General features: G+C 46.9%; 1 protein-coding gene across 4 annotated transcripts in view; it reads left to right on the top strand.

Moving 5' to 3' along the window:
* nfrkb (nuclear factor related to kappaB binding protein) overlaps positions 1-24737 on the top strand; it is a 118216-nt gene that overhangs the window by 12933 nt on the left and 80546 nt on the right. For all 4 annotated transcript variants that reach the window (XM_055660932.1, XM_055660935.1, XM_055660934.1 and 1 more), the window contains exons 9-11: positions 3862-4042; positions 7251-7356; positions 17475-17601. In XM_055660932.1, the coding sequence (XP_055516907.1) occupies positions 3862-4042; positions 7251-7356; positions 17475-17601 (414 nt within the window). The remainder of the gene's footprint in view (positions 1-3861; positions 4043-7250; positions 7357-17474; positions 17602-24737) is intronic.

The raw sequence follows: 24737 nt of genomic DNA, 5'->3' as shown, positions 1-24737 counted from the left end.
TCTCTGCAACTCATTCCTCCACTTTTTCGCTGATAAAATAGTAAGATTAAATGAGCTTACCAGTTTGAAGTTTGATCTTGATTTTATGAGGAGTTACGATGAGCGATTACGTGAAGAAGGGCCGTCCGTCTGCGTGCGCGTCAATCTTCAAAGCAGCGGTGTTAAATCACAGATAACTAAGAAGACCTGAGAATAGTAAGATTGTGAAAAAAACTAGAACTTCCATGTGACCTTGATAATATGAGGGTGGGAGCGGTGGGCACGTAATCGCTCATCGTAACTCCTCATAAAATCAAGATCCAACCTCAAATTGGTAAGTTCTTGTTTAATCTTACTATTTTACTTCGTAGTCACGTGAGTGACTTTCGTGCACCCATCCTGCAGCTGCTAGGATGTCATCAAGGGGCTCGTCCATCGTTCTTGCTGCCGACGTAGATGCAGCCATGGTGGAGTGAGATTTAAAGATATGAGTATTTATTCCCGCTACTACTATTACCTCCTTTAACCATCTGGAGATAGTTTGTGTCGACACCTTTCGGTGTGGTTTCTTGTGGCTGATGAGGACCGATTGTTCTGAGCCTCTGAGGTTTTCCGTGACTCTCAGGTAGTGGTGTAAATGTGTTACCACACACAATCGTAGGTCCTCTGGATATGCCAGGAACTGGATCTTCATCCCTGGCATTCCTGGCCTGCTCTGTTTGATCAGGTCTTTAACAACGAATGTTATATTATTCGTGTTGCTGGTCGTGTAGTCCAGTCGTAGTTTTTGTAGTGTCTGGACTCTTTGGGCTGTTATTAGCGCCATCAGCATTACCACTTTCAATGTTAGTTTAGACAAAGCTAAGGCCGTTGGCTGTCCCCACTGATGAAGTAAGGTCAGTACCATGCTCACATCCCATGTGTCCGCGTACCTAGGCCTTGGGGGTATCGAATTGTAAATTCCCTTCATGAATTTTATTACGAAGGGGTGCGTTCCTATCGGCCCCTGCCCTGCCTCCAATAGGAGGATAGTGCACATCTGGCACTTGATTGCGCTATAATGCATTTCGTTGTCTCTGTACTGTACACTGACAATGACAATTAAAATTGAATCTGAATCTGTATAACTTAATTTATAGTCATAGTACAGGGTTGATAGGAACTTCAAGACATCCGTTATCCGAACTGTGTTGTATGCTATATCGTTTGCATGGCAGAAAGCTTCCCACTTCTTAATATGAGTGGCGTACTGTTTTTTGGTACTGTCCCTCCATTCCTTTGTGATGACATCCACAGTTCGTTCGGATAATCCAATGTCTTGAAATGGCCTCCTCAGAATCTGCAAACCAACAAATCAATCCGGTCAGAAAGTGGATGGCTGCTCCCTGAAACTGGGTTTACTAGGAGATCTCTCCTATTAAGTACAACCATTAATGGCTGGACTATGATCCCCAGTATTTTTGGGAACCAGGCTTGTGTAGGCCAATCTGGTACTACTAAAATGCCTGCACCTTTGTCTTGCTTGATTTTAGTCAAGCATCGGTTTATGAGGCAGAATGGTGGGAATGCATAAATATGCATTCCTCCCCAGTTTAGGGAAAAGGCATCCACTGACTCTGCTCCTGGGTCTGGCTCCCAGGACACATATCTGGGTAATTGATGGTTTAATCTAGATGCAAACAGATCCAAATCTGGAGTGCAAAATCGTATACACAATACAATTTATTTGTCATTTGGACCTCGTTGAGGTCCAAACGAAATGTCGTTTCTGCAGCCATACATTACAAAACGAAAAAGACCCGAGACACAACACAATTTACACAAACATCCATCATTGTACTTCCGGTGGCGCTGGTGCCAGCAGCCTCCACCTTCAGCCGGGTATCTTTTTGTTTTTTTAGTTATGTTGATGTGTGTTTTTTATGATTTTTTTAATGTCTTTGTGTGGGGGAAGAGGGCACGGTGCGGGGGATACCGTCCTTCAGCCGTTTCCTGGTGAGGACGCGACTATTATTCGAGTCGCGTCCTCACCCCCCCCCCCCCCCCCCCCCCCCCCCCCAGTGGCCTACCTGGATTGGCGCGGCCTTTCCTGCCGGGATCGACCAGAGCTCCAACAGCGGCGGGACAGCGCTGGAACATCGCGGGGCTGGCGATGCCTTACCGGGGGTCGCCGTCTGGAGCCCGGAGTGCTGGACCTGCTGCACCGACATCATGGAGCTGCGGTTTGCGGAGCGCCCAACGCGGGCGGCGCTGACCAATATCGTGGGGTCCTGCGACTCTGCCCGGCTCGGCCTGTGGACTCAGGAGCTGCGGACTCCGGCTGCGGGAGGCGGCTGATCAGGAGGTCCGGGCCGCTGAGGAGGAGGATGTTCACCATCGGGGATCGGCGTTCCACCAGCCCGGCGTGAGGGCCTGAACATCGGGCCACCCGGGGCGGCGACTGCGGGTGCTCGGAAGGCCCCGACTACAAGATACAAGATAGATTTAATTGTCACGTGTGCCAGATGGCACAGTGAAATGAATTCCCATACAGCCATACAATAAAAATAAACAGGACTCAACACACTATAGAATTCAACACAAAACATCCCCACACAGCAGAACCAAAGTTTCCCACTGTGTGGGAAGGCACCAAAGTCAGTCTTCTCCCTCCACTGTTCCCCATGGTCAGGGTCTCCCCAAGCCCTCCGCAGTTGCAGCTACGGGCGGCCCGATGACCAGGACCGCTCGCTGGGATGATACCAGTCCGACGTCGGGGCTGCGGGACGTCCTCAGCGGCGTGGACACCAGAGTCGGCCCCCTCCTACCGGAGTCGGCGGCTTCCAATATCCGTAGGCCGCGCCGGGCGGAGACTGCCGCTGTAGACCCTCTGCAAGGCGCCCCAGGACTCCTCGGTGTTGTTCAGCGCCGCCCGCGTTGGAAGCTCTCCGCACCAGAGCTCCACGATGTTGGAGCAACGGCCCAACGCTACGGAGCTCCAAACGGCGACCCAGGTGGGCATCGCCAGCTCCGCAGTGACTCCAGCGCTGCGCCGCCGCTGTAGCAGCCCTGGTCCGGTTCCCGGTCCCCGGCAGGAAAGGCCGCTCCCATCCAGGTGGTAGGCCGCGAGGTGGGGGGCGAGGACGCAACTCGGAGAAATAGTCGCGTCCCCTCCTGGAAGAGACACGGATGAACATCTGGGAAGATCGGAGGGGAGGCTGGCTGGACAATGGTGCCTTCTTCACCTTGGTGCCTCTGTGTTGTGTTGTGTCGTGGACTTTCTGTGTTTGTGCTTTTTTTTTAATTATATTTATATTTTCCCGTGGCCAATAAAGCCACGCCGGGTGATGCAAGGTCGCACACCGGGTCTTGTTGTTGGAGCCCCGGCGGCCACTCGCAAAGTCCCGCGGCCATTCCAAGCCGCGCGGGGCGGTGATGTAAGGCCCTGCTCCAGGTGCTCTTCAACCCCGCAACTCAGGGTTGAGAGAGGTTGTTGGCTCCACACCAGGACACGAGGTTCTCAATCTCCTTCCTCTACTCCATCTCATCATTTGATATTCGGCCCATTATGGTAGTGTCTCCGAATTTGAAAATTGAATTCGATTTGTAGATGGGTGCACAGTCGTGGGTGTACAAGGAGTAAAGAAGGGGGGTGAGAACGCAGCCTTGCGGAGCACCAGTGTTGAAGATTATCGTAGAGGATGATGTGTCCCCTCTCCTCACTGATAGGGTTCTGTTGGTCAGGAAGTCGAGGATCTAGTTGCAGCAAAGACCGCTGACAGCAGGTCCCGCGAGTGAAGTGATACGTTTGGATGGTATAATGGTGTTAAAGGCAGAGAGTAATGATCTCACACAGCAGGAGCTCGCATAATCTGAAGCTAATGCTTTGATCTTCACCCACAGCTTTATTAGATCTTCCATTCCCAAAGAAAAGGACGAAAGATAAAGAAGAGAGGAAGAAAAAGAAAATGAAAGTGATAAAACTGGAGCCCGAGGATTTGGCCGAGTCGTCGGGAGCAGAGGGACCGATGGCACCACCTCCAGAGCAGCAGGTGACACCCAAGTCGGTCACTACTCCTGAACCGTGAGTGGCTTCTTCACTTGTTGACTCATGCAGCTCCAAGTATGGTCCATATTAATGAATGCTATCTGGTTGGCACAACTGACTGCAAGTAATATAACCATATAACATATAACAATTACAGCACGGAAACAGGCCAACTCGACCCTTCTAGTCCGTGCCGAACACGTATTCTCCCCTAGTCCCATATACCTGCTCTCAGACCATAACCCTCCATTCATTTCCCGTCCATATAACTATCCAATTTATTTTTAAATGATAAAAACGAACCTGCCTCCACCTTCACTGGAAGCTCATTCCACACAGCCACCACTCTACTTCATTATCCACAACCCCACCAATCTTAGTATCATCTGCATGCTTACTAATCCAATTTACCACACCATCATCCAGATCATTGATGTACATGACAAACAACAGTGGACCCAACACAGATCCCTGTGGCACCCCACTAGTCACTGGCCTCCAACCTGACAAACAACCATCCACCATTACTCTCTGGCATCTCCCATTCAGCCACTGTTGAATCCATCTTGCTACTCCACCATTAATACCCAACAATTGAACCTACTTAACCAGCCTTCCGTGAGGAACCTTGTCAAAGGCCTTACTGAAGTCCATATATACAACATCCATTGCTTTACCCTCATCAATTTCCCTAGTGACCTCTTCAAAAAATTCAAGAAGATTAGTCAAACATGACCTTCCAGGCACAAATCCATGTTGACTGTTCCTAATCAGACCCTGTTTATCCAGATGCTTATATATATTATATCTATGTATCTCTTCCATTAATTTGCCCGCCACTGAAGTCTATGTATCTCTTCCATTAATTTGCCCGCCACTGAAGTCAAACTAACTATTCCCGTTTCTAATGACATTTGAAATATTTCTGTCATAGCCCCGGCTATTTCTACACTAACTTCCCTCAATGTCCTAGGGAATATCCTGTCAGGACCTGGAGACTTATCCACTTTTATATTTTTCAAAAGTGTCAGTACTTCTCTTACTTTGAACCTCATAGTATCCATAGCTACTCTACTAGTTTCCGTTACCTCACATAATTCAATATCCTTCTCCTTGGTGAATACCAAAGAAAAGAAATTGTTCAATATCTCCCCCATCTCTTTTGGCTCTGCAGATAGCTGTCCACTCTGTCTCTCCAATGGACCAATTTTATCCATTGTTATCCTTTTGCTATTAATATAGCTGTAGAAACCCTTTGGATTTACTTTCACCTTACTTGCCAAAGATACCTCATACTTTCACCTTACTTGCCAAAGCACCTTGGTCACTCTTCCAAAAACTCAATCAAATTCACAAGATGCTGTTTCCCACACGGAAAACCCTGCTGCCTATCTTTATTCATTCCTTACCTTTACAAATACTGGTAGATCTTGTCTCCCATGATCATCTTCAGTAACCTTCCCATATTAGGCTCACCAGCCTGCAGTTCTCTGGCTTGCCCTTCCAACATTAGCCACCCTCCAGTCTTCTAGCACTAAATCCGTGGCTAACGATGAAACCATTTTCTCTGCCAGGAGCCCAGCAACTCCTTACCTAGTTTTCCCAAATTTGACTAAACTTGATCATTCACGGGGAATTTATCTAACTTTATGTGCTTTAAGTACACGGACACTTCTTATGTAACGTGTTTATGTTGCAAGACATCACAATTCTCTTCCCCATCACTTTCGCCAGAGGGAAAAAACGTAATGTTATCACGTCCAAATCCTGCATCTTCACACAGATAACCACATTGATCTGTCAGAGGCCCCATTTGCTTCCTAGTTACTCTTGTTCTTAATATATTTAGAATCTCCTGGGATTCTCATTGATTTGATCTGGCAAACCTGTCTCGTGTCCTCTTTGTGGATCCCCTGATTTCCCACAAGGATATTCCTGCATCATTTATATTCCCCAAGGGATTTGCTTGCTGCCTTTACCTTGACCAGAACCTCGGACACCCTCATCATCCAGCTTTCCCTCATCATGCCAGCCCTTCTCTTTACACTAACAGGAACATGCTGGTTCTGAACTCTTCCTGTCTCACTTTTAGAGCACAGAAAAAGGCTCTTTGTCCAACAATGTGTGTGCTGAACATGTTGCCAAGTTAAACTAATCTCCTCTGCCTGCATGTGATCCATAAGCCTACCTAAAAGCTTCCTAAACACCACTATGTATCTGCCTTCACACCACCCCTGGCAGCACATTACAGGCACCCATCATTCTCTTTGTACAAACAAACTAGCAGTTGGAGTTTTTTAGAGCCCACTGCTGAGGGAGGCACGGAAGTGGTGGAATCTTACATTCGGGAACGGCTTGAGTTGGTGGACCACGCCTCTCATGGGGGCTACGGTTAGGGAACGAGTGCGTTGGGGGAGCAAACCCAACGGGTCTGCACTTGGTCTAGTCTTTAAACTTTGCCCCTCTCACCTTAAACCTACACCCTCAAGTGTTTGACATTTCCACCCTGGGATACTGTCTGTCTACCTGTGAAAAGCCTCTCACATCCCACTTACCTGCAAACATTCAATCTTTGTCACTTGTCTAATACCATCAACATCAACTCTGCACCACTTTAGCTCTTTACTTGCAGACCAGTTTAATATTTTTCCATAACTATTTAAAAACAAATACAATGACGGTCACTGGTCCCACAGTGCTCCCCCACTGACACTCCAGTTATGATCATACAGCAGAGTAGGTATGGAAGGAATCTGATACAGGGATACAAAATATGTCAGTGGCACAGATGTAGTAGATAGTATTAAAGGTTTAGGTTTCTAAAACTAGAGGGGATCAGTTTAAGGAAAGGGGAAAGAAGTTTAGAGGAGATCTGAAGAATATTGTTTTCACCTAAGGGGTTGTTGGAATCTGGAACACACTGCCTGATGAAGTGTTGGGGCCGATACTCTGACAACAGAGGTGTCTGGGTGGACATAGGAGGCCATGGACCAAGTGCTGGGATTAGTGTTGATGGTCAACATGGACAAGATGCCCAATAGACTATTTATCTACCGTGTGGCTAAGTCTCACTGCTGGAAGAGACCTTGCTGATGTTTTAATGACAATTTGCTATCTCACCAGCAGTTGTCTGAGTCTAACTGTTTGTTTAACAGTGTTGTGCAGCAATGTGAAATTCCAATGATGTAAAACTCATTGTTGCATTTTCATTATTGTGTTTGAACGATTACTGTGCATTTTGCAGGACCCTTGACACAGCAAAGTTGACAACAGTTCCGGGAATCACAGCTTGTTTCTTCAGTCTGCTGCAGGAGATCTTACTGTCAGAGGGAGAGGCGAGTGTGGCCTGGGTAAGTGGCACAACATTAATCTTAGTGTGATTCCAGGTCTGCTGCTGAGATGATGTTGCTGCAGCTTTACATGTCCATCAGCACAAAACACATCGAAATATACTATAATCAACAATACAATGAATTAATGTTATACAAGGTAATACGATTGTGTTATAGGAGCAGAATTAAGCCATTGGGCCTAACAAGTCTACTCTGCCATTCAATCTCTATCTCTCCATCCTAACACCATTCTCCTGCTTTCTCCCCATAAGCTCTGACACCTGTACAAATCAGGAAGCTACCTCTGCCTTACATATATCCACTAACTGACCTGAGTGTGCCGCTGGCAGAAAAGCTAAATTGCTTCTTCTCCCGCTTTGAAACATCACAACAGCAGCACTCACCTGCTACAGCCCTGTTCCCACCCTCACCTGGCTCCTGTACTACTCCACTCACTGTCAGGGAGCACGATGTCAGACGGGTGCTCCTGGCAGTGAACCCCAAGAAGGCTACCGGCCCAGATGGAGTACCTGGTAAGGTGCTCAAAGCGTGTGCCCACCAGCTCACTGCCATCTTCACCAGAATTTTCAACCTCTCCCTGGACCAGGCAGTTATTCCATCCTGCCTAAAATCAGCCACAATCGTCCCAGTGCCGAAGAAGTCTCCCATCACCAGCCTTAATGATTACCGTCCTGTGGCCCTCACTCCGATAATCACGAAGTGCTTCGAGAGATTGCTCCTCCAGCACATCAAGGACTATTTACCACCAGACTTCGACCCCCACCAATTCGCTTATCGCCAAAACAGATCCACGGAAGACGCCATTACCGTAGCTCTCCACTCTGTGCTGAGCCATCTGGAGCAGGGGCAGAGCTACGTCCGGATGCTCTTTGTGGATTATAGCTCAGCTTTCAATACAATCATTCCGGACATTCTCATTGGTAAACTGGTCACTCTCGGCCTCCCCACTCTCACATGTGCCTGGATAAAAGATTTCCTCACCAACCGGCCCCAGACTGTGAGACTCGGCCCCCACCTCTCCTCCACTCGCAGGTTGAGTACCGGCTCTCCACAGGGCTGTGTGCTAAGCCCCCTCTTATACTGTCTCTACACCTACGACTGTAGTCCGGCCCACAACAACAACCGCATCGTCAAATTTGCTGACGACACTACTGTAGTCGGACTTATTTCAAAGGGAAACGAGGCAGCCTACAGAGAGGAAGTCCTGAAGTTGACAACCTGGTGCTCAGAAAACAATCTGGCTCTGAACACCAGGAAAACAAAAGAGCTCATTGTCGACTTCAGGAGGCACAGCACCGACTTAGTCCCCCTACATATCAACGGCGAGTGTGTGGAGAGGGTCAACACCTTCCGGTTTCTCGGCGTCCATATCGCTGCTGACATCTCCTGGACAGACAACACAACAGCGGTCATCAAGAAGGCTCAGCAGCGGCTGCACTTCCTGAGGGTCCTCAGGAAGCACAACCTGGACTCTAACCTGCTGCTGACCTTCTACCGCTCGTCCATCGAGAGCCTGCTGACATGCTGCATTGCAGCATGGTATGGCAGCTGCACCAAGGCAGACAGGGAGAGGCTTCAGAGGGTAACTAGGACAGCACAGAAGATCATTGGTTGCCCTCTCCCATCCCTGATGGATATCTACACCTCCCGCTGCCTTAGCAGGGCAAAGAATATCATCAAAGACAGCTCCCATCCTGCGTTTGGACTGTTCGACCTGCTGCCCTCTGGAAGGCGCTATAGGTGCATCAAATCCAGGACAAATAGACTCAGGAATAGTTGTTTTCCGAAAATTATAACTACTCTTAATTCAAATTCACACATGCACTGACTTCACAGCCCAACACCCGGACTTCCATCTGTATATATGTATATAGCGCCGCAGAATTGTGCACCTATCCCCCCCCCCCCCCCCCCCCCCCCCTTCTCCCTTCTGTTTTTTTGCTTTTAATTTCATTGTACACGTATAGTGACAATAAATGGCATATCTATATCTAACTTGGCCTCCACAGGCTTCTACGGCAAAGAATTCCACAGATTCATCACCCTCTGAGGAAAGAAATGTATCCTCATCTCCTTCCTAAAAGTACGCCCTTTAATTCTAAGGCTGTGACCTCGAGTCCTTGACACTCCCACTAGTGGAAACATCCTCTCCACGTCCACTCTATCCAAGCCTTTCACTATTCTGTACGATTCAATGAGGTCCCCCCCTTCATTCTCCTAAACACCAGTGAGTACAGGCCCAGTGCCGTCAAACACTCATCATATGTTAACGTACTCATTCCTGGGATCTTTCTTGTAAACCTCTTCTGGACGCCCTCCAGAGCCAGCACATCCTTCATCGAATATGGTGCCCACAATTGCTCACAACATTCCGAATGCGTCCTGACCAATACTTTGTAGAGCCTCAGCATTAGACAATTGACAATAGGTGCACGAGTAGGCCGTTCAGCCCTTCAATCCAGCACGCCAGTCAATGTGACCATGGCTGATCATCCACAATCAGTACCCCGTTCCTGCCTTCTCCCCATATTCCCTGACTCTGCTATTTTTTAGAGCCCTACCTAGCTCTCTCTTGAAAGCATCCAGCGCCCTCTGAGGCAGAGAATTCCACAGACTCACAACTCTGTGTGAAGAAGTGTTTCCTCATCTCTGTTCTCAATGGCTTACCCTTTAGTCTTAAACAGTGGCCCCTGGTTCAAGAATCCCCCAACATTGGGTACATGTTTTCCTCCTGCGTGTCCAAACCCTTACTAATCTTATATGTTTCGATAAGATCCCCTCTCATTCTTCTATATTCCAGAGTATACAAACCCAGCCGCTCCATTCTCTCAGCATATGACAGTCCCGCCATCCCGGGAATTAACCTGGTGAACCTACGTTGCACTCCCTCAATAGCAAGAATGTCCTTCCTCAAATTTGGAGACCAAAACTGCACACAATACTCCAGGTGTGGTCTGACTGGGGCCCTGTACAACTGCAGAAGGACCTCTTTGCTCCTATACTCAACTCCTCTTGCAATGAAGGTCAACATGCCATTCGCTTTCTTCACTGCCTGCTGTACCTGCACGCTTACTTCACTGACTGATGAACAAGGACCCCCAGATCCCGTTGTACTTCCCCTTTTCCCAACTTGACATCATTTAGAAATTAATCTTCCTTCCTGTTTTTGCTATCAAAGTGGATAACCTCACATTTAGAACATCACATACTAGTTCAAAGGACCAATTGGGGGGGAGAGTTCCATTCACAGCGTGTGGGGAATCTGGCCCGGGTCAGCATGGGCAGGAGCGTTATGAAGGAGGAGGTTGGGGATCATGCCAGCAACTCACTCATCGCTGCCGCGGCGCTCCGGGCGCGGAGCCACCGCATTGTGGCCGGGGAGGGAAGTAGCTTGGGTGGCTGCGAGCGGCCGCTGTTCCTTAAATTCCGACTGCCGCCGGGAGCAGGACATGGCCTTGCTTGCTACTCTGGGTGACACTGCATGGCATTCACTGCCTGGTCATGTCTTTCAATGTAGACCGGACAGTGAGGGGACCAGCTCAAGAGCAAAGATCATAGAGCGGAGCGGGTCAGCGGGCGATGGATAACAGGACAGCGGGCAGTGGAGCTTACTCCTGTGTCAGCACGAGTAACCTCAATTGGTCCCTTGATCGCGCTGACACATAAATGGAAGTAGAATTTGGCTATTCGGCCCATCAAGTCTACTCTGCCATTCAATCATTACTGATCTATCTCTCCCTCCTAACCCCATTCTCCTATCCCATTTGCCTATCCTATTAATGATATTTTATTTATTTATCAAAATCTCCCTTCAGGATTCCTGCAGAATCAATTTTTCACCATGGTTTCTACATTTCCTTCATTCTTCCTTGGTCTTTACATTTCCAACTCCTCCTTCCCCATCACTTTGTCCGCTCCTGTCTTGCTTTGCTCTCTGTCGCACTACTCTTCTCTTCCAACATAGAAACTGGCCATTCGGCACATCATCTTCACGCTAACTTGTTAGTATTTACTACTAATGATCTTTCAGTGCTTGATCAACAGCCTTCCATAACTAGATGATTCAAGTGCTCATCCAGACACATCTTAAATGCCGCCTCCAACTCTGCTTCCACCACTCCCTCTGGCAGTGTATTCCAGGATATCCAATACTCTCTGTATGAATGCTTCTCTTCAGATCCCTTCCAAATATCTTGCTCCTCTCTTTTCCTTGCGGGATTTTTTTTGTTTCGGTCAAACCAATCCCCTCTGCTCATTCCTCTTGCATTACAACACAAGAACCAGGAGCAGTTACATACCATTAGGCGCATCAGTCCAATGGTAACTTTCAACAACTTCATGGCTGCTAGTTGACCACAACGTCACTTTCTGACCCTATCCCCTTGATTCTTGATGCCTATTTTGAATGTAGACAATGACCTGCACCTCTGACCTCTAGAGTGGACAATTATAAAGATTCATCACCATTTTGAGTCAAACATTTCAGTCATGTCAGTCTTAAATGGCTGCCCACTTCTTTGAGACTAAGACCCAAGTCCAGTATTCGTCAGCCAGGGGATATTTAACCATATAACAATTACAGCACGGAAACAGGCCATCTCGGCCCTACAAGTCCATGCTGAACAACATTTTCCCCTTAGTCCCACCTGCCAGCACTCATACCATAACCCTCCATTCCCTTCTCATCCATATGCCTATCCAATTTATTTTTAAATAATACTAACGAACCTGCCTCCACCACTTCTACTGGAAGCTCATTCCACACCGCCACCACTCTCTGAGTAAAGAAGTTCCCCTTCATGTTACCCCTAAACTTCTGTCCCTTAATTCTGAACTCATGTCCTCTTGTTTGAATCTTCCCTATTCTCAAAGGGAAAAGCTGATCCACATCAACTGTGTCTATCCCTCTCATCATTTTAAAGACCTCTATCAAGTCCCCCCTTAACCTTCTGTGCTCCAAAGAATAAAGACCTAACTTATTCAACCTTTCTCTGTAACTTAGTTGTTGAAACCCAGGCAACATTCTAGTAAATCTCCTCTGTACTCTCTCTATTTTGTTGACATCCTTCCTATAATTGGGCGACCAAAATTGTACACCATACTCCAGATTTAGTTGCACCAATGCCTTGTACAATTTTAACATTACATCCCAGCTTCTATACTCAATGCTCTGATTTATAAAGGCTAGCATACCAAAAGCTTTCTTTACCACCTTATCTATATGAGATTCCACCTTCAAGGAACTATGCACGGTTATTCCCAGATCCCTCTGTTCAACTGTATACTTCAATTCCCTACCATTTACCATGTATGTCCTATTTTGATTTGTCCTGCCAAGGTGTAGCACCTCACATTTATCAGCATTAAACTCCATCTGCCATCTTTCAGCCCATTCTTCCAAATGGCCTAAATCACTCTGTAGACTTTGGAAATCCTCTTCATTATCCACTATCTTGGTATCAACTGGATACTTACTAATCCAATTTACCACATCTTCATCCAGATCATTGATGTACATGACAAACAACAAAGGACCCAACACCGATCCCTGAGGCACCCCACTAGTCACCTGCCTCCAACCCGATAAACAGCCATCTACCATTACCCTCTGGCTTCTTCCATTCAGCCACTGTTGAATCCATCTTGCTACTCCTGCATTTATACCCAGCAGTTGAACCTTCTTAACCAACCTTCCATGAGGAACTTTGTCAAAGGCCTTACTAAAGTCCATATAGACAACATCCACTGCTTTACCCTCGTCAATTTCCCCAGGAACCTCTTCAATAATTGAGGTGATTGAAGGGGGCGCTGTTCTGGCGGCAGCCATGGCAGCAGCGCGTCAGCCTTTCAATTTTATTTTTTATTTTTAGTATGTTTTAAAGTGTGTATTTAGTGGGGGTTTTTGTGTTTTGTGTGGGGGGTGGTGTGGGTGGTGTAAGGGGGAAACCGCTTCGGTCGCCTCCTCCATGGAGAGGCGACTTTTTCCAGGTCGCCTCCCCCGTGGCCTACCATCAAGGATCGGTGAGGTCTTTCCCGGAGACGTGCCCGGGGCTTCAGCGGCAGGCGCAGCGTGGACTCGACGTGGAGCGGGTGAGCCCACGCTGGGGCTCGCCGGAGGGGAGTGCTCCGTTTCACTGGCCCAGGGCAGCCGGCAGCCTGAAGTCGTAGCCTGAAGCCGCGGTCTGCAGAGTTCCAGCTGCTGCGGCGTCTACAGCCCGGGATCCCTCGTGGGGGACCCGGGGGAAGAAGAAGCCGCCATTGCCGGCCCGCGGATAACTTCTACCGCGGGCCCGGCATGGACTTACCATCACCCCTGGAGGGGAGCTTCGACCGCCGGCCCTGCAGTCTACGGTGCTTCTGGCTGTGGCGGGGACTTTAAATCTCAACCGCCGGCCTGCAGCCTACACAATCTTGAAGCCGCGGTCTCCGTTGAGGAAAGACCGACCCTGGACTGGACTCTGGACTCTGGTCTTGTCCACGGGGGGGGGGGGGGGGGGAATGGAGGAGGACGGCCAAAATGTTTGTGCCTTCCACCACAGTGATGAATGCTGTGGTGGATGTTTATATTACAGTTGTGTCCTGTTTATGCATTTTATTATTTTGTTAACCCATCTTTATGCTTTGTATGGAACTGATTTTTAAATTATGTAAAGCACTTTGGGGTCAATGAAAATTGACTATAAATGTGCTATATAAATAAACTTATTATTATTATTATTATAAATTCAAGAAGTCAAACATGACCTTCCAGGCACAAATCCATGCTGACTGTTCCTAATCAGACCCTGTTTATCCAGATGCTTATATATATTATCTCTAAGTATCTTTTCCATTAATTTGCCCACCACTGAAGTCAAACTAACAGGCCTATAATTGCTAGGTTTACTATTAGAACCCTTTTTAAACAATGGAACAACATGCGCAGTACGCCAATCCTCGGGGACTATTCCCGTTTCTAATGACATTTGAAATATTTCTGTCATAGCCCCGGCTATTTCTACACTAACTTCCCTCAATGTCCTAGGGAATATCCTGTCAGGACCTGGAGACTTATCCACTTTTATATTTTTCAAAAGTGTCAGTACTTCTTTTACTTTGAAACTCATAGTATCCATAGCTACTCTACTAGTTTCCCTTACCTCACATAATTCAATATCCTTCTCCTTGGTGAATACCGAAGAAAATAAGTTGTTCAATATCTCCCCCATCTCTTATGGCTCTGCAGATAGCTGTCCACTCTTTCTCTCCAGCGGACCAATTTTATCCCTCGCTATCCTTTTGCTATTAATATAGCTGTAGAAACCCTTTGGATTTACTTTCACCTTACTTGCCAAAGCAACCTCATGTCTTTTAGCTTTTCTAATTTATTTCTTAAGATTCTTTTTACATTCCTTATACTCCTCAAGCACCGCATTTACTTCATGCTGCCTATAATTATTGTAGATCTCCCTCTTTTTCCGAACAAGATGTCCAATTTCCCTTGAAAACCAGGGCTCTTTCCACTTTTTACTGTTTCCTTTCAAACGAACAGGAACATAAAGATTCTGTACTCTTAAAATGTCCTCCATTTCTCTTCTACATCCTTCCCATAAAACAAAATGTCCCAGTTCACTCCTTTTAAATCATTTCGCATCTCATCAAAGTTAGCCTTTCTCCAATCAAAAATCTCAACCCTAGGTCCAGTTCTGACCCTCTCCATAATTATATTGAAACTAATGGTATTGTGATCACTGGACCCAAAGTGCTCCCCAACGCATACCTCCGCCACCTGTCCCGTCTCATTTCCTAACAGGAGGTCCAACACTGCCCCATCTCTAGTAGGTACCTCTATGTATTGCTGCAAAAAACTATCCTGCACACATTTTACAAACTCCAAACCATCCAGCCCATTTATCGAATGTGTTTCCCAGTCTATGTTTGGAAAGTTGAAATCTCCCACAATCACTACTTTGTGCTTAATACTAATATCTGCTATCTCCTTACATATATGCTCTTCCAATTCTCGATCCCCATTTGGCGGTCTATAATACACCCCTATAAGTGTTGCTACACCTTTCCCACTTCTCAATTCCACCCAAATAGCCTCCCTAGATGAGCCCTCCAATCTATCCTGCCAAAGCACTGCTGTAATATCTTCCCTGACTAGCAATGCAACACCTCCACCTCTTGCCCCTCCAATTCTATCACACCTGAAGCAACGAAATCCTGGAATATTTAGTTTCCAATCACAGCCCTCCTGCAACCATGTTTCACTGATCGCCACAACATCATACTTCCAGGTGTCTATCCAGACTCTAAGCTCATCCACCTTTCTTACAATGCTCCTAGCATTAAAATATGCACATTTAAGAACCCCCCGCCTCTTATTCTCTGTTTATTTCCTTTTTTTTCTTTCTCCTCTTGTGTCCGAGTGCTTCCCATTTCTGCTTCCTGCCTCCCATTCTGTCTACTAGCTTTCTCTATTTGAGTCCTTCGCCCCAACCATTCTAGTTTAAAGTCTCCCATTTCTCTCTACTTTTACCCTGTGGGCTCTGCAACTTTTGTATTTTTCAATGAAATCGCCTCTCATTCTTCAGAACTATAATGAGTTGAGATCTACCTTATTCAATCTCAGTAGACACAAGGGCCTCTAGATGCTAATTTACAAAAAAAAGACCCAAAGTGCTGGAGTAACTCAGCAGGTCAGGAAGCATCTTTGGCGGACATGGATTGGCAACTTTTCGGGTCGGGACCCTTCTTCAGTAACCTTAGTAGGGGGAACGCTGGGAGAGGTGGGGTTGGGACAAAATCTGATAGTGATATAGGCAAGAGGGGGTTTGATTGGCAAATGGTTGAATAAAGGGCAGAGATAAAAAAGCAAATGGCTGTAAGATAAGAAGAGAAGGGGCGTGAAAGGTGAAGCCGGAAGAAGGCATTTAGGTGGCAGAGATGGGTAATGAGGGGGAGTGGGAGAAATGGGTGCGCACCCAGATGTATAACTGGGGGGGTTGGGGTGGGGGTTAGGAGAGTTAGGGTTCTGCTTGGGTTGCAACCCAACAGAATTCTCCAATTTTTGGTAACTGACACCTTTTCCATCCCTCTCCTCCCTGGATAATTTCTCCTACTATCTCTCTTCCACCTATACACCTTCCTCAGACTTCATATTTCACGTATCATCTCTCCTTACCTCGCAACCTTTTGTCGTTTCATTTCCAGCCTTTGGTCAACAACTTTGTTCAAAGCTCCCCTTGCCTGTATCCACCTATCACTTGCCAGACCTTGTCCTGCCCTCCCGCCTCCACCTCTCTCCCAGCTTTCTCCCTTATTGTACAGTCTGAAGAGGGGTCTCGACACCACTATCTATTCCCTCTGCTGATGCTGCCTAACCCACTGATGAGTTCCTTCGGCACTTTGCAACGTTTTTCCAATCTCTTCTCAAAAGACAGGCCAATCACCCCAGGAATCGGCCAGGTGACATCAGCGCACTTCCTCAGTGCAAATGTCTCTTTTTTTTAATGTTAGAAGACCAGATGTAATATTGCCATTACCCAATTTAATCTATAATGTGCTTTTAATGCTGTACTCAAAATGTTTTTGCAATAATGCCCATTATGCCATTTACTTCTCTAGTTGCTGCTGAACTTATAGGTGATGAGAAATGTTCATGTTCAGTAGGATAGACATCACATGCAGGTTTAGGTGACAATAGCAAACCTAAACCCAGAAGTGATGTGAATAAGGATACCCTGGTCCCATTGTGTATGAGCATTTCTCGCCACCTATTAGAGGCAACTACGGTGACGCAGCAGTAGAGTTGCTGCCTTACAGTGAATGCAGCGCAGGAGACCCGGGTTTGATCCCGACTACGGATGCTGTCTGTACGGAGTTTGTACGTTCTCCCCGTGACCTGCGTGGGTTTTCTCCGATATCTTCAGTTTCCTCCCACACTCCAAAGACGTACAGGTTTGTAGGTTGGTACTGTGTACTGTGCCACTTAGCTTTGCTGGGACAGCTGCAGTGTGTTAGGTGCTGGTACGATATGTTTATTTCATTGTGGGACAGGGCTGAGAGAAGCAGGTGGAGTAATCTACCTCTGTTGGCACAGAATTCTGATGCTGTTGTATGCTCTTTTTTAGATTGAGGAGAAAGTGCTTGACTGGCAGATCTCTGCCCATAGTGCGTTAAACTGTTGGTTCCCAGATGCCTCAAACTGGTCAGAACTTGTTCAGTCCGCTCTGCGCTTCCTTTCAGGAGAAGGTGCACGTAAGTCTGATTTCTCCGTTTTTCCTGCCTCGGAAGTTATGTGTCTGGATCAGTTGAATTCAGATTGTAAAGATGGTTGTGAAAGATTGCAGCAGGATCTTGATCGATTGGCCAGGTGGGCTGAGGAATGGTTGATGGAATTTAATACAGAGAAATGTGAGTTGTTGAATTTTGGGAAGTCTAACATGGGCAGGACCTACACAGTAAATGCTAGGCCTCTGGCTAGTGTTGTTGAGCAGAAGAATCTAGCAGTGCAGGTGCATGGTTCCTTGAAGATGGCGTCACAGGTAGATAAGGTGGTTAAAATGGCTTTTGGTACATTGGCCTTCATTGGTCAGAGTATTGAGTATAGAAGTTGGGAGATCACATTGCAGTTGTATAAGACGTTGGTGAGGCCGCTTTTAAAGTATTGTGTTTAGTTCTGGGCACCATGCTCTTGAAAATATGAGGAAGAAGATTGGACATTTTGCCTTCCATCACAGTGAGGATTGTGGGGAATCTGCCGTGGTGGATGTTTATGTTAACTTTTATGTAGTTGTGTGTCTGGTTGCTTTTTTTTTTTGTATATCACATATCCCATATCCCTTTAAGGTGAAGGGGAAAAGATTTGAAAGGAATTTGAGGGGTAACTTTTTCAAACAAATGGTGGTAGGTGAATAGATCAAATTACAAGTGGACGTGGTTGACGCTGGGACTATCCCAACATTTAAGAAACAGTCAGACAGGTACATGGACAAGTTTGGAGGGATATGGACCAAATGTGGGCAGGTGGGACTAGTGTAGCTAGGACATGTTAGCTGATGTTGGCCAAAGGCCTGTTTCATGCTGCAGCACTCTATGAATGTCTGATCATTAGTGACACGAATTGGTGAAGGACTCGGTAAGGATTATCACAAAGTGGCAAGGGAAGGGAAGATGGTCACATATTTGTCATTTACAGCCTTTCCCTCGCTCTTGTGGTTTGCAAGCATGGACTACCTCATTTACAAATGGAATAACACACATTGCAACATCAGCACACATCCACGTTTCCATATTAATGATGGAAGGAAAATCATTTAGCAGATGAAGGAAAAGAAGATGTTTGTGCCAAACTTATTGCACAGAGCAGATGTTGCCAGGATATGAGCTACAATGAGAGGTTGGATAGACTAGGACTTTATTCCTTGGAGCACTGGATGCTAATGAGAGATCTTATGGTGGTGTATAAAAGCTTGAGGGGAATAGATGGGGTGAATGCACAATCTTTTACTCAAGGTCGGTGAATTAAAAACCAGAGGATACAGGTTTAGGGAGAGAGGAGGGGAAGATTTAATAGGAACCTGAGGGGCAACTTTTCACACAGGAGGGTGGTGGGTATATGGAAGGAGTTGCCAGAGCAAGTAGTTGAGGCAAGTACTATCACAGCATTTAAAAGACACTTGCACAGTTACATGGATAGGATAGATTTAAAGGGATAGGAGGGACCAAGCTCTGGGAAATGGGACTAGCTTGGCTGGGGCATCTTGGTCGGCTGGACAAGTTGGGCTGAAGGACCTGTTTCCGTGCTCTATATATCTAGAGTTCTGTGTATTGACTGGAGATGTTTGATTTGTATTAACCAGCCTTGATGCTTTTTAACCTCAGTTCTTCCCGGGCTGTTTGAAGCTGCATCGCTGAGGCACAACTAATAAGTGTGTCCAGTATATTTATCCTTGTTCTACTTTAACCAAGCAGTTATGGACTGTCTATAGGACAGGTTATTAAAGTCCACAAAGCAAAACCTGAAATTAAACTGTAAAATGCTGGAAACACTCAGCAGGTCAGGCAGCATCTGAGATAGAAACACTGTTAATTTTTCAGTCAAAGGCTCCTTGTTGCCACAGCAAAAGACAGACAGCAGGTTAGTTTTTAGTACAGGTGCACAACCTTTTATCCGAAAGCCTTGGGACCAGACACTTTTCGTAATTCAGAATTTGTCGGTCTTCGGAATGGAAATTTTTTAGCGTAGATTTTAATGGCTGGCTCAGTGGTAGAGTGCTCGGCTCATATCCGCAAGGTCGCGAGTTTGCGCCTCGATCCCGGCAGTTACTCGGTCGCGAGTTTGAGTCTTCAATGTCGTTTTTTCTTGCAGAATAAATGTCTGTATGAAATGCAGTGTGTTGAATGAATTCCTGAATTTGTAAATGTGACCGCAGCATTGAATCACCTCTCGCACTCATGTCACCCTAGCGGGGCTACATGCCCTTAGGTGGCCTAGCTCGGGGATTCTTGAATCACCGAGCTAGGTCGCGAGTTTGCGCCTCGATCCTGGCAGTTACTCTGTCGCGAGTTTGAGTCTTCAATGTAGTTTTTTCTTGCATAATAAATGTTTGTATGAAATGCAGTGTAGGAGAGGTGTACTGACTGTGTGGGCAGAACTTTGGAAGTGATTGCCCACCAGTCTAAAAAGCCGCTGTGTCTCCCTGTCCCTGGGGGCAGCAGGGGGCGATCCAGAGGAATCCTCTCCCGATGGGCCGCTACGGCGACAAGTGGCAGTTTGCCCACAGCCCGAGCTGCGCCCCCTCATCCGCCACCCCAAGAACAAGACGTACCTTGCACACCATCCGCTTCTGCCCCTACGTTTTCCTCTGGAGTTGAAGCGGGGCTGGGCTGGAGTTGCTGCTGGCTGTGGGTCTCTGGGATCTCCGTGCTTGCAGTGGGCCTGGAGGTCGGTGTCCCGTTGGTCCTGACGTCTCCGGCCAACCCCCTGGACTGGAGCTGAGACTGGGAACTGTACCGCCCTTGCCCCCTCCCTCTGCAACTACAAACAACCCCACTCTCCTGCAAGGGCGGTACAGTTCCCGGAGGATAGCAGGTGGCCGGAGACGTCAGGACCAACAGGAACCCGCTCCCCGATGGGCCCCTACGACGCCCCGAGCTGCGCCCCGTCATCCGCAACCCAGGTTCCTCTGTAGTTGGAGCGGGGCTGGGCTGGGCTGCTGTTGGCTATGGGTCTCTGGGTTCTCTGTGCTTGCGGTGGGCCTGGTGGTCGACGTCCAATTGGTCCTGAAGTCTCCGGTGACTGCACTGGCCTGCTGCCATCGCCGACGTGAAGACAGTACAAAGCCCCCGCGCCGGTGCAATGAGCGGGGAGCTCGAGAGGGGATGGAAGGGGGTCACACACATGGCCGGGGTGTAGGTGGGGTGAAACTGAAGGGAGCAACAATCTGCTGCTGCCTGCACGCTGAGTTAAAAAGTTCCCACGCAACACTCACGATAAACTGTGTATCGTCAGTCTACCGTGGGAACTTTTTAACTCAGCGGGCAGGTAGCAGCATATTGTCAATTATCAACCCTCCCGCGCAATATACCCTCACCATCTCTTTTATGAATGGGGATTTAGTTCCCCTTTCTTCGAGGACCGACCGGAGGTTCCGCTGTCACCTCTGCGGGCCGCCCTCGGTGAACGTTTTCAAGGACCTTTCTTCAAGGACCGAAAAAATGTTCGCTATTCGGAGGTTTTCGTTATTTGGATCTTCGGATAAAAGGTTGTGCACCTGTAGCAGGTTGCATGAAATTGAGATGGATGGGTCAAAGGGAATGTTTCTGATCAGGTGAGGCAGTTTGATGTTGTGGTGTGGAACATGGAACAGTTCAGCACAAGAACAGGCCCTTCGGCCCATGCCTGTGTGGACCGTGAACCAAGTTAATCTCCTCCTATCTTCATGTGATCCATATTCTTCCATTCACTGCCAATGCATCTGCCTATCTGAAAGCCTGTTAACTACCATTGCTATTTGCTTCTACCATCACCCTTGCAACGTTTTCAATACCTACCACTCTCTAGGTGAAAATAACTTGCCCTCCCTTGAACTACCCCACTGACTTTAAAGCTGTGCCCTCTCGTCTCTGACATTTCCACCTTGGGATAAAGGTTTTAACTGTCTACCCTATCGATGCCTCTCATAATTTTTCATATTTATATCAGGTCTCCCCTCAATCACGGATGCTCCAGAGAAAACAATCCAAGTTTCTTCAACCTCTCCTTATAGCTAATGTGCTCTAACCCAGTCATGGTAAACTTCTGCACTCTCTTCAAGGCCTCCACATCCTTCCTGTATTGGGGTGTCTAGAACTGAGCACAATACTCTAAATGTGGCCTAACCAATGTTTTAATGCTGCGATATGGCTTCTTGATTCTTACACTAAGTGCCCTGACCCAAACATACCATACACCTTTTACCAACTCTATTTACACATATGCTGCTTTCTGTGAGCAATGGACTTAGAAACATAGAAAATAGGTGCAGCAGTAGGCCATTCGGCCCTTCGAGCCTGCACCGCCATTCAATATGATCATGGCTGATCATCCAACTCAGTATCCTGTTCCTGCCTTCTTTCCATACCCCCTGATCAATTTAGCCACAAGGGCCACATCTAACTCCCTCTTAAATATAGCCAATGAACTGGCCTCAACTACCTTCTGCGGCAGAGAATTCCAGAGATTCACCACTCTCTGTGTGAAAAAAGTTTTCCTCATCTCGGTCCTAAAAGATTTCCCCCTTATCCTTAAACTGTGACCCCTTGTTCTGGACTTCCCCAACATCTGGAACAATCTTCCTGCATCTAGCCTGTCCAACCCCTTAAGAATTTTGTAAGTTTCTATAAGATCCCCCCTCAATCTTCTAAATTCTAGCGAGTACAAACCGAGTCTATCCAGTCTTTCTTCATATGAAAGTCCTGACATCCCAGGAATCAGTCTAGTGAACCTTCTCTGTACTCCCTCTATGGCAAGAATGTCTTTCCTCAGATTAGGAGACGAAAACTGTACGCAATACTCCAGGTGTGGTCTCACCAAGACCCTGTACAACTGCAGTAGAACCTCCCTGCTCCTATACTCAAATCCTTTTGCTATGAATGCTAACATACCATTCGCCTTCTTCACTGCCTGCTGCACCTGCATGCCTACTTTTAATGACAGACTTCAAGAGTACTCAGTACATCAATGCTGTTAAGGATCTTTCCATTAATTGTACCCTTTCCCCATACATCGACCTTTAGACTTTTGAGATACAACGTGGTAACAGGCCCTTCAGCCCACGGGCTCACCCCATACACTAGCACTATCCTTCACACTAAGGAAAATGTACTGAAACCATTTAACGTACAACCATGTACGTTTTTGGATACCGTTTATCAACGAGGCAACAGTTTATCACCGCAGCAAACTAGTAAGATTAAACGAGAACTTACCAGTTCGAAGTTTGATCTGTATTTTATGAGGAGTTACGATGAGGGATTACGTGAAGAACCCGCTCAGTGCGCAGGCGCGGCATACTTCCAAGCAGCGGTGTGGAATCACAGATAGACACAGTTATTTGAAGTAAACATAGTAAAGATTAAGGAGACATCAGTTTACTAGTTTGATCTATATAATGAGGGTGGGAGCGGAGGGCACGTAATCCCTCATCGTAACTCCTCATAAAATACAGATCAAACTTTGAACTGGTAAGTTCTCGTTTAATCTTACTATTTTACTTCGGAGTCACGTGAGTAATTCCGTGAAGACTTCAAAGGTCTGTGATTTCAAACCGTGTAACAGTTTTATTTCACTCACTGCCGAAGTTCTTGAGGGAGGAAGTGTTATCGTAATCAACCAATGGATCTGTTTTTTCAAGAAACAGAAAGGTATTTATTAACAATAACAAAAATAAATAGCTCCCCTGAGCTTAAATTAAATATTTGCAGTTTGTAATATTCTGTCTGCAAATAAGTCAGGCTTTATCAACGGTTTATTATAAAAAACATTCTGAACGTCGTTTCCCTCGACCATCCTGCCGTATTGAGAATGTGGTTAACCGGGACGTCCATTCGTTCAGCCGCTGATGTCGATGCTGCCCTAGTGGAATGGGATTTAAATGTATTAGTGTCTATTCCGGCAGCTTTCAGTACCTGTTTGAGCCACCGTGAAGTGGTTTGGCTCGTTACCCCGCCATGAGGTTTCTTGTGGCTGACCCATAGGGCTTTTTCTCTCCCTCTGAGATTGTGGGTTGTGTCTATATATTGTTGTAGATGGGTCACCACACACAACCTTGGCTCTGGTGGGTAGGCCCGGAATACCACCAGTGAATTGGGCGTTCCTGGCCTGCTTTGTTTCACCAGACCTAGAATGATAAACGTAATCTGGTCTGGGGCGACCTCCATGTTGTCCAGTCTTAATTTGTGCAGCAACTGGATCCTCTGAGCGGCTGCGAGTGCCATTAACATGAGCGTCTTTAATGTAGATATCTCGAGGCTGAGGGATCTAGCTCGTGGCCATTCCCTGAGGTATGTCAATACCACACTGATATCCCAAATATGGGTATACCTGGGTTTAGGGGCTTAATATTAAAATTGCCCTTCATGAGTTTTACCACCAGAGGATGGGATCCCATGGCCTGCTGTCCTGCTGGTTTTAGGTAAGCAGACAGGCCGCTTTGTGCTGTATTGATGGCACTGTAACTGATCCCTTCGTCATGGTGTAGATGGGCCAGGAACTCCAGCACGTCGGTGGTTGTGGCAGTTGCATATGTTGTCCCTGTTTCCTGGCAGTACTTCTCCCATTTTTGATACAGGTTAAATACTGCCTCCTGGTGGATGTTCGCAGGGATGCCGACATGGTGGTGATAGTTCATTCGGATAATCCCAGTCCCTGGTAAGGTCTATTCAAAACCTACAACCCAGGAGTTTGATGTTTTCATGGCATGGGTGGCTTATGCCTGATACTGGGTGAGTCAACAACCGTGGTCCACTAGGGAAATCCATAGGTGACTCGACCACCATGTCGTGATGAACTGGGAACCATGGCTGTGTAGGCCAGTCGGGCACCATCAATATCCCAGAAGCAGAGTCCATCTGTATTGCGAAGTACCCGACTGATGAGGCAGAAGGGAGGGAAAGCAAAAACCCAGAAATTCCCCCCCAATCCAGCGTGTAGGCATCTACCGCTGCTGCCTCTGGTCTGGTTCCCAAGTCACATACATAGGTAACTGGTGATTCCGTCTTGTTGCAAACAAATCGATATCTGGCGTTCCATATTGCTTAATAACTTTAGCAAATATTTTGGGTTTAACATCAATTCGATGTTATCATTAAATTTTTCCGTGACCTGGTGTCTGCCACTGTATTTAGCTTAC

This window comes from Leucoraja erinacea, chromosome 32 (genome assembly GCF_028641065.1).
Source record: "Leucoraja erinacea ecotype New England chromosome 32, Leri_hhj_1, whole genome shotgun sequence".
NCBI classification, from domain to species: domain Eukaryota; kingdom Metazoa; phylum Chordata; class Chondrichthyes; order Rajiformes; family Rajidae; genus Leucoraja; species Leucoraja erinaceus.
This window is presented reverse-complemented; position numbering and strand designations above follow the sequence as displayed.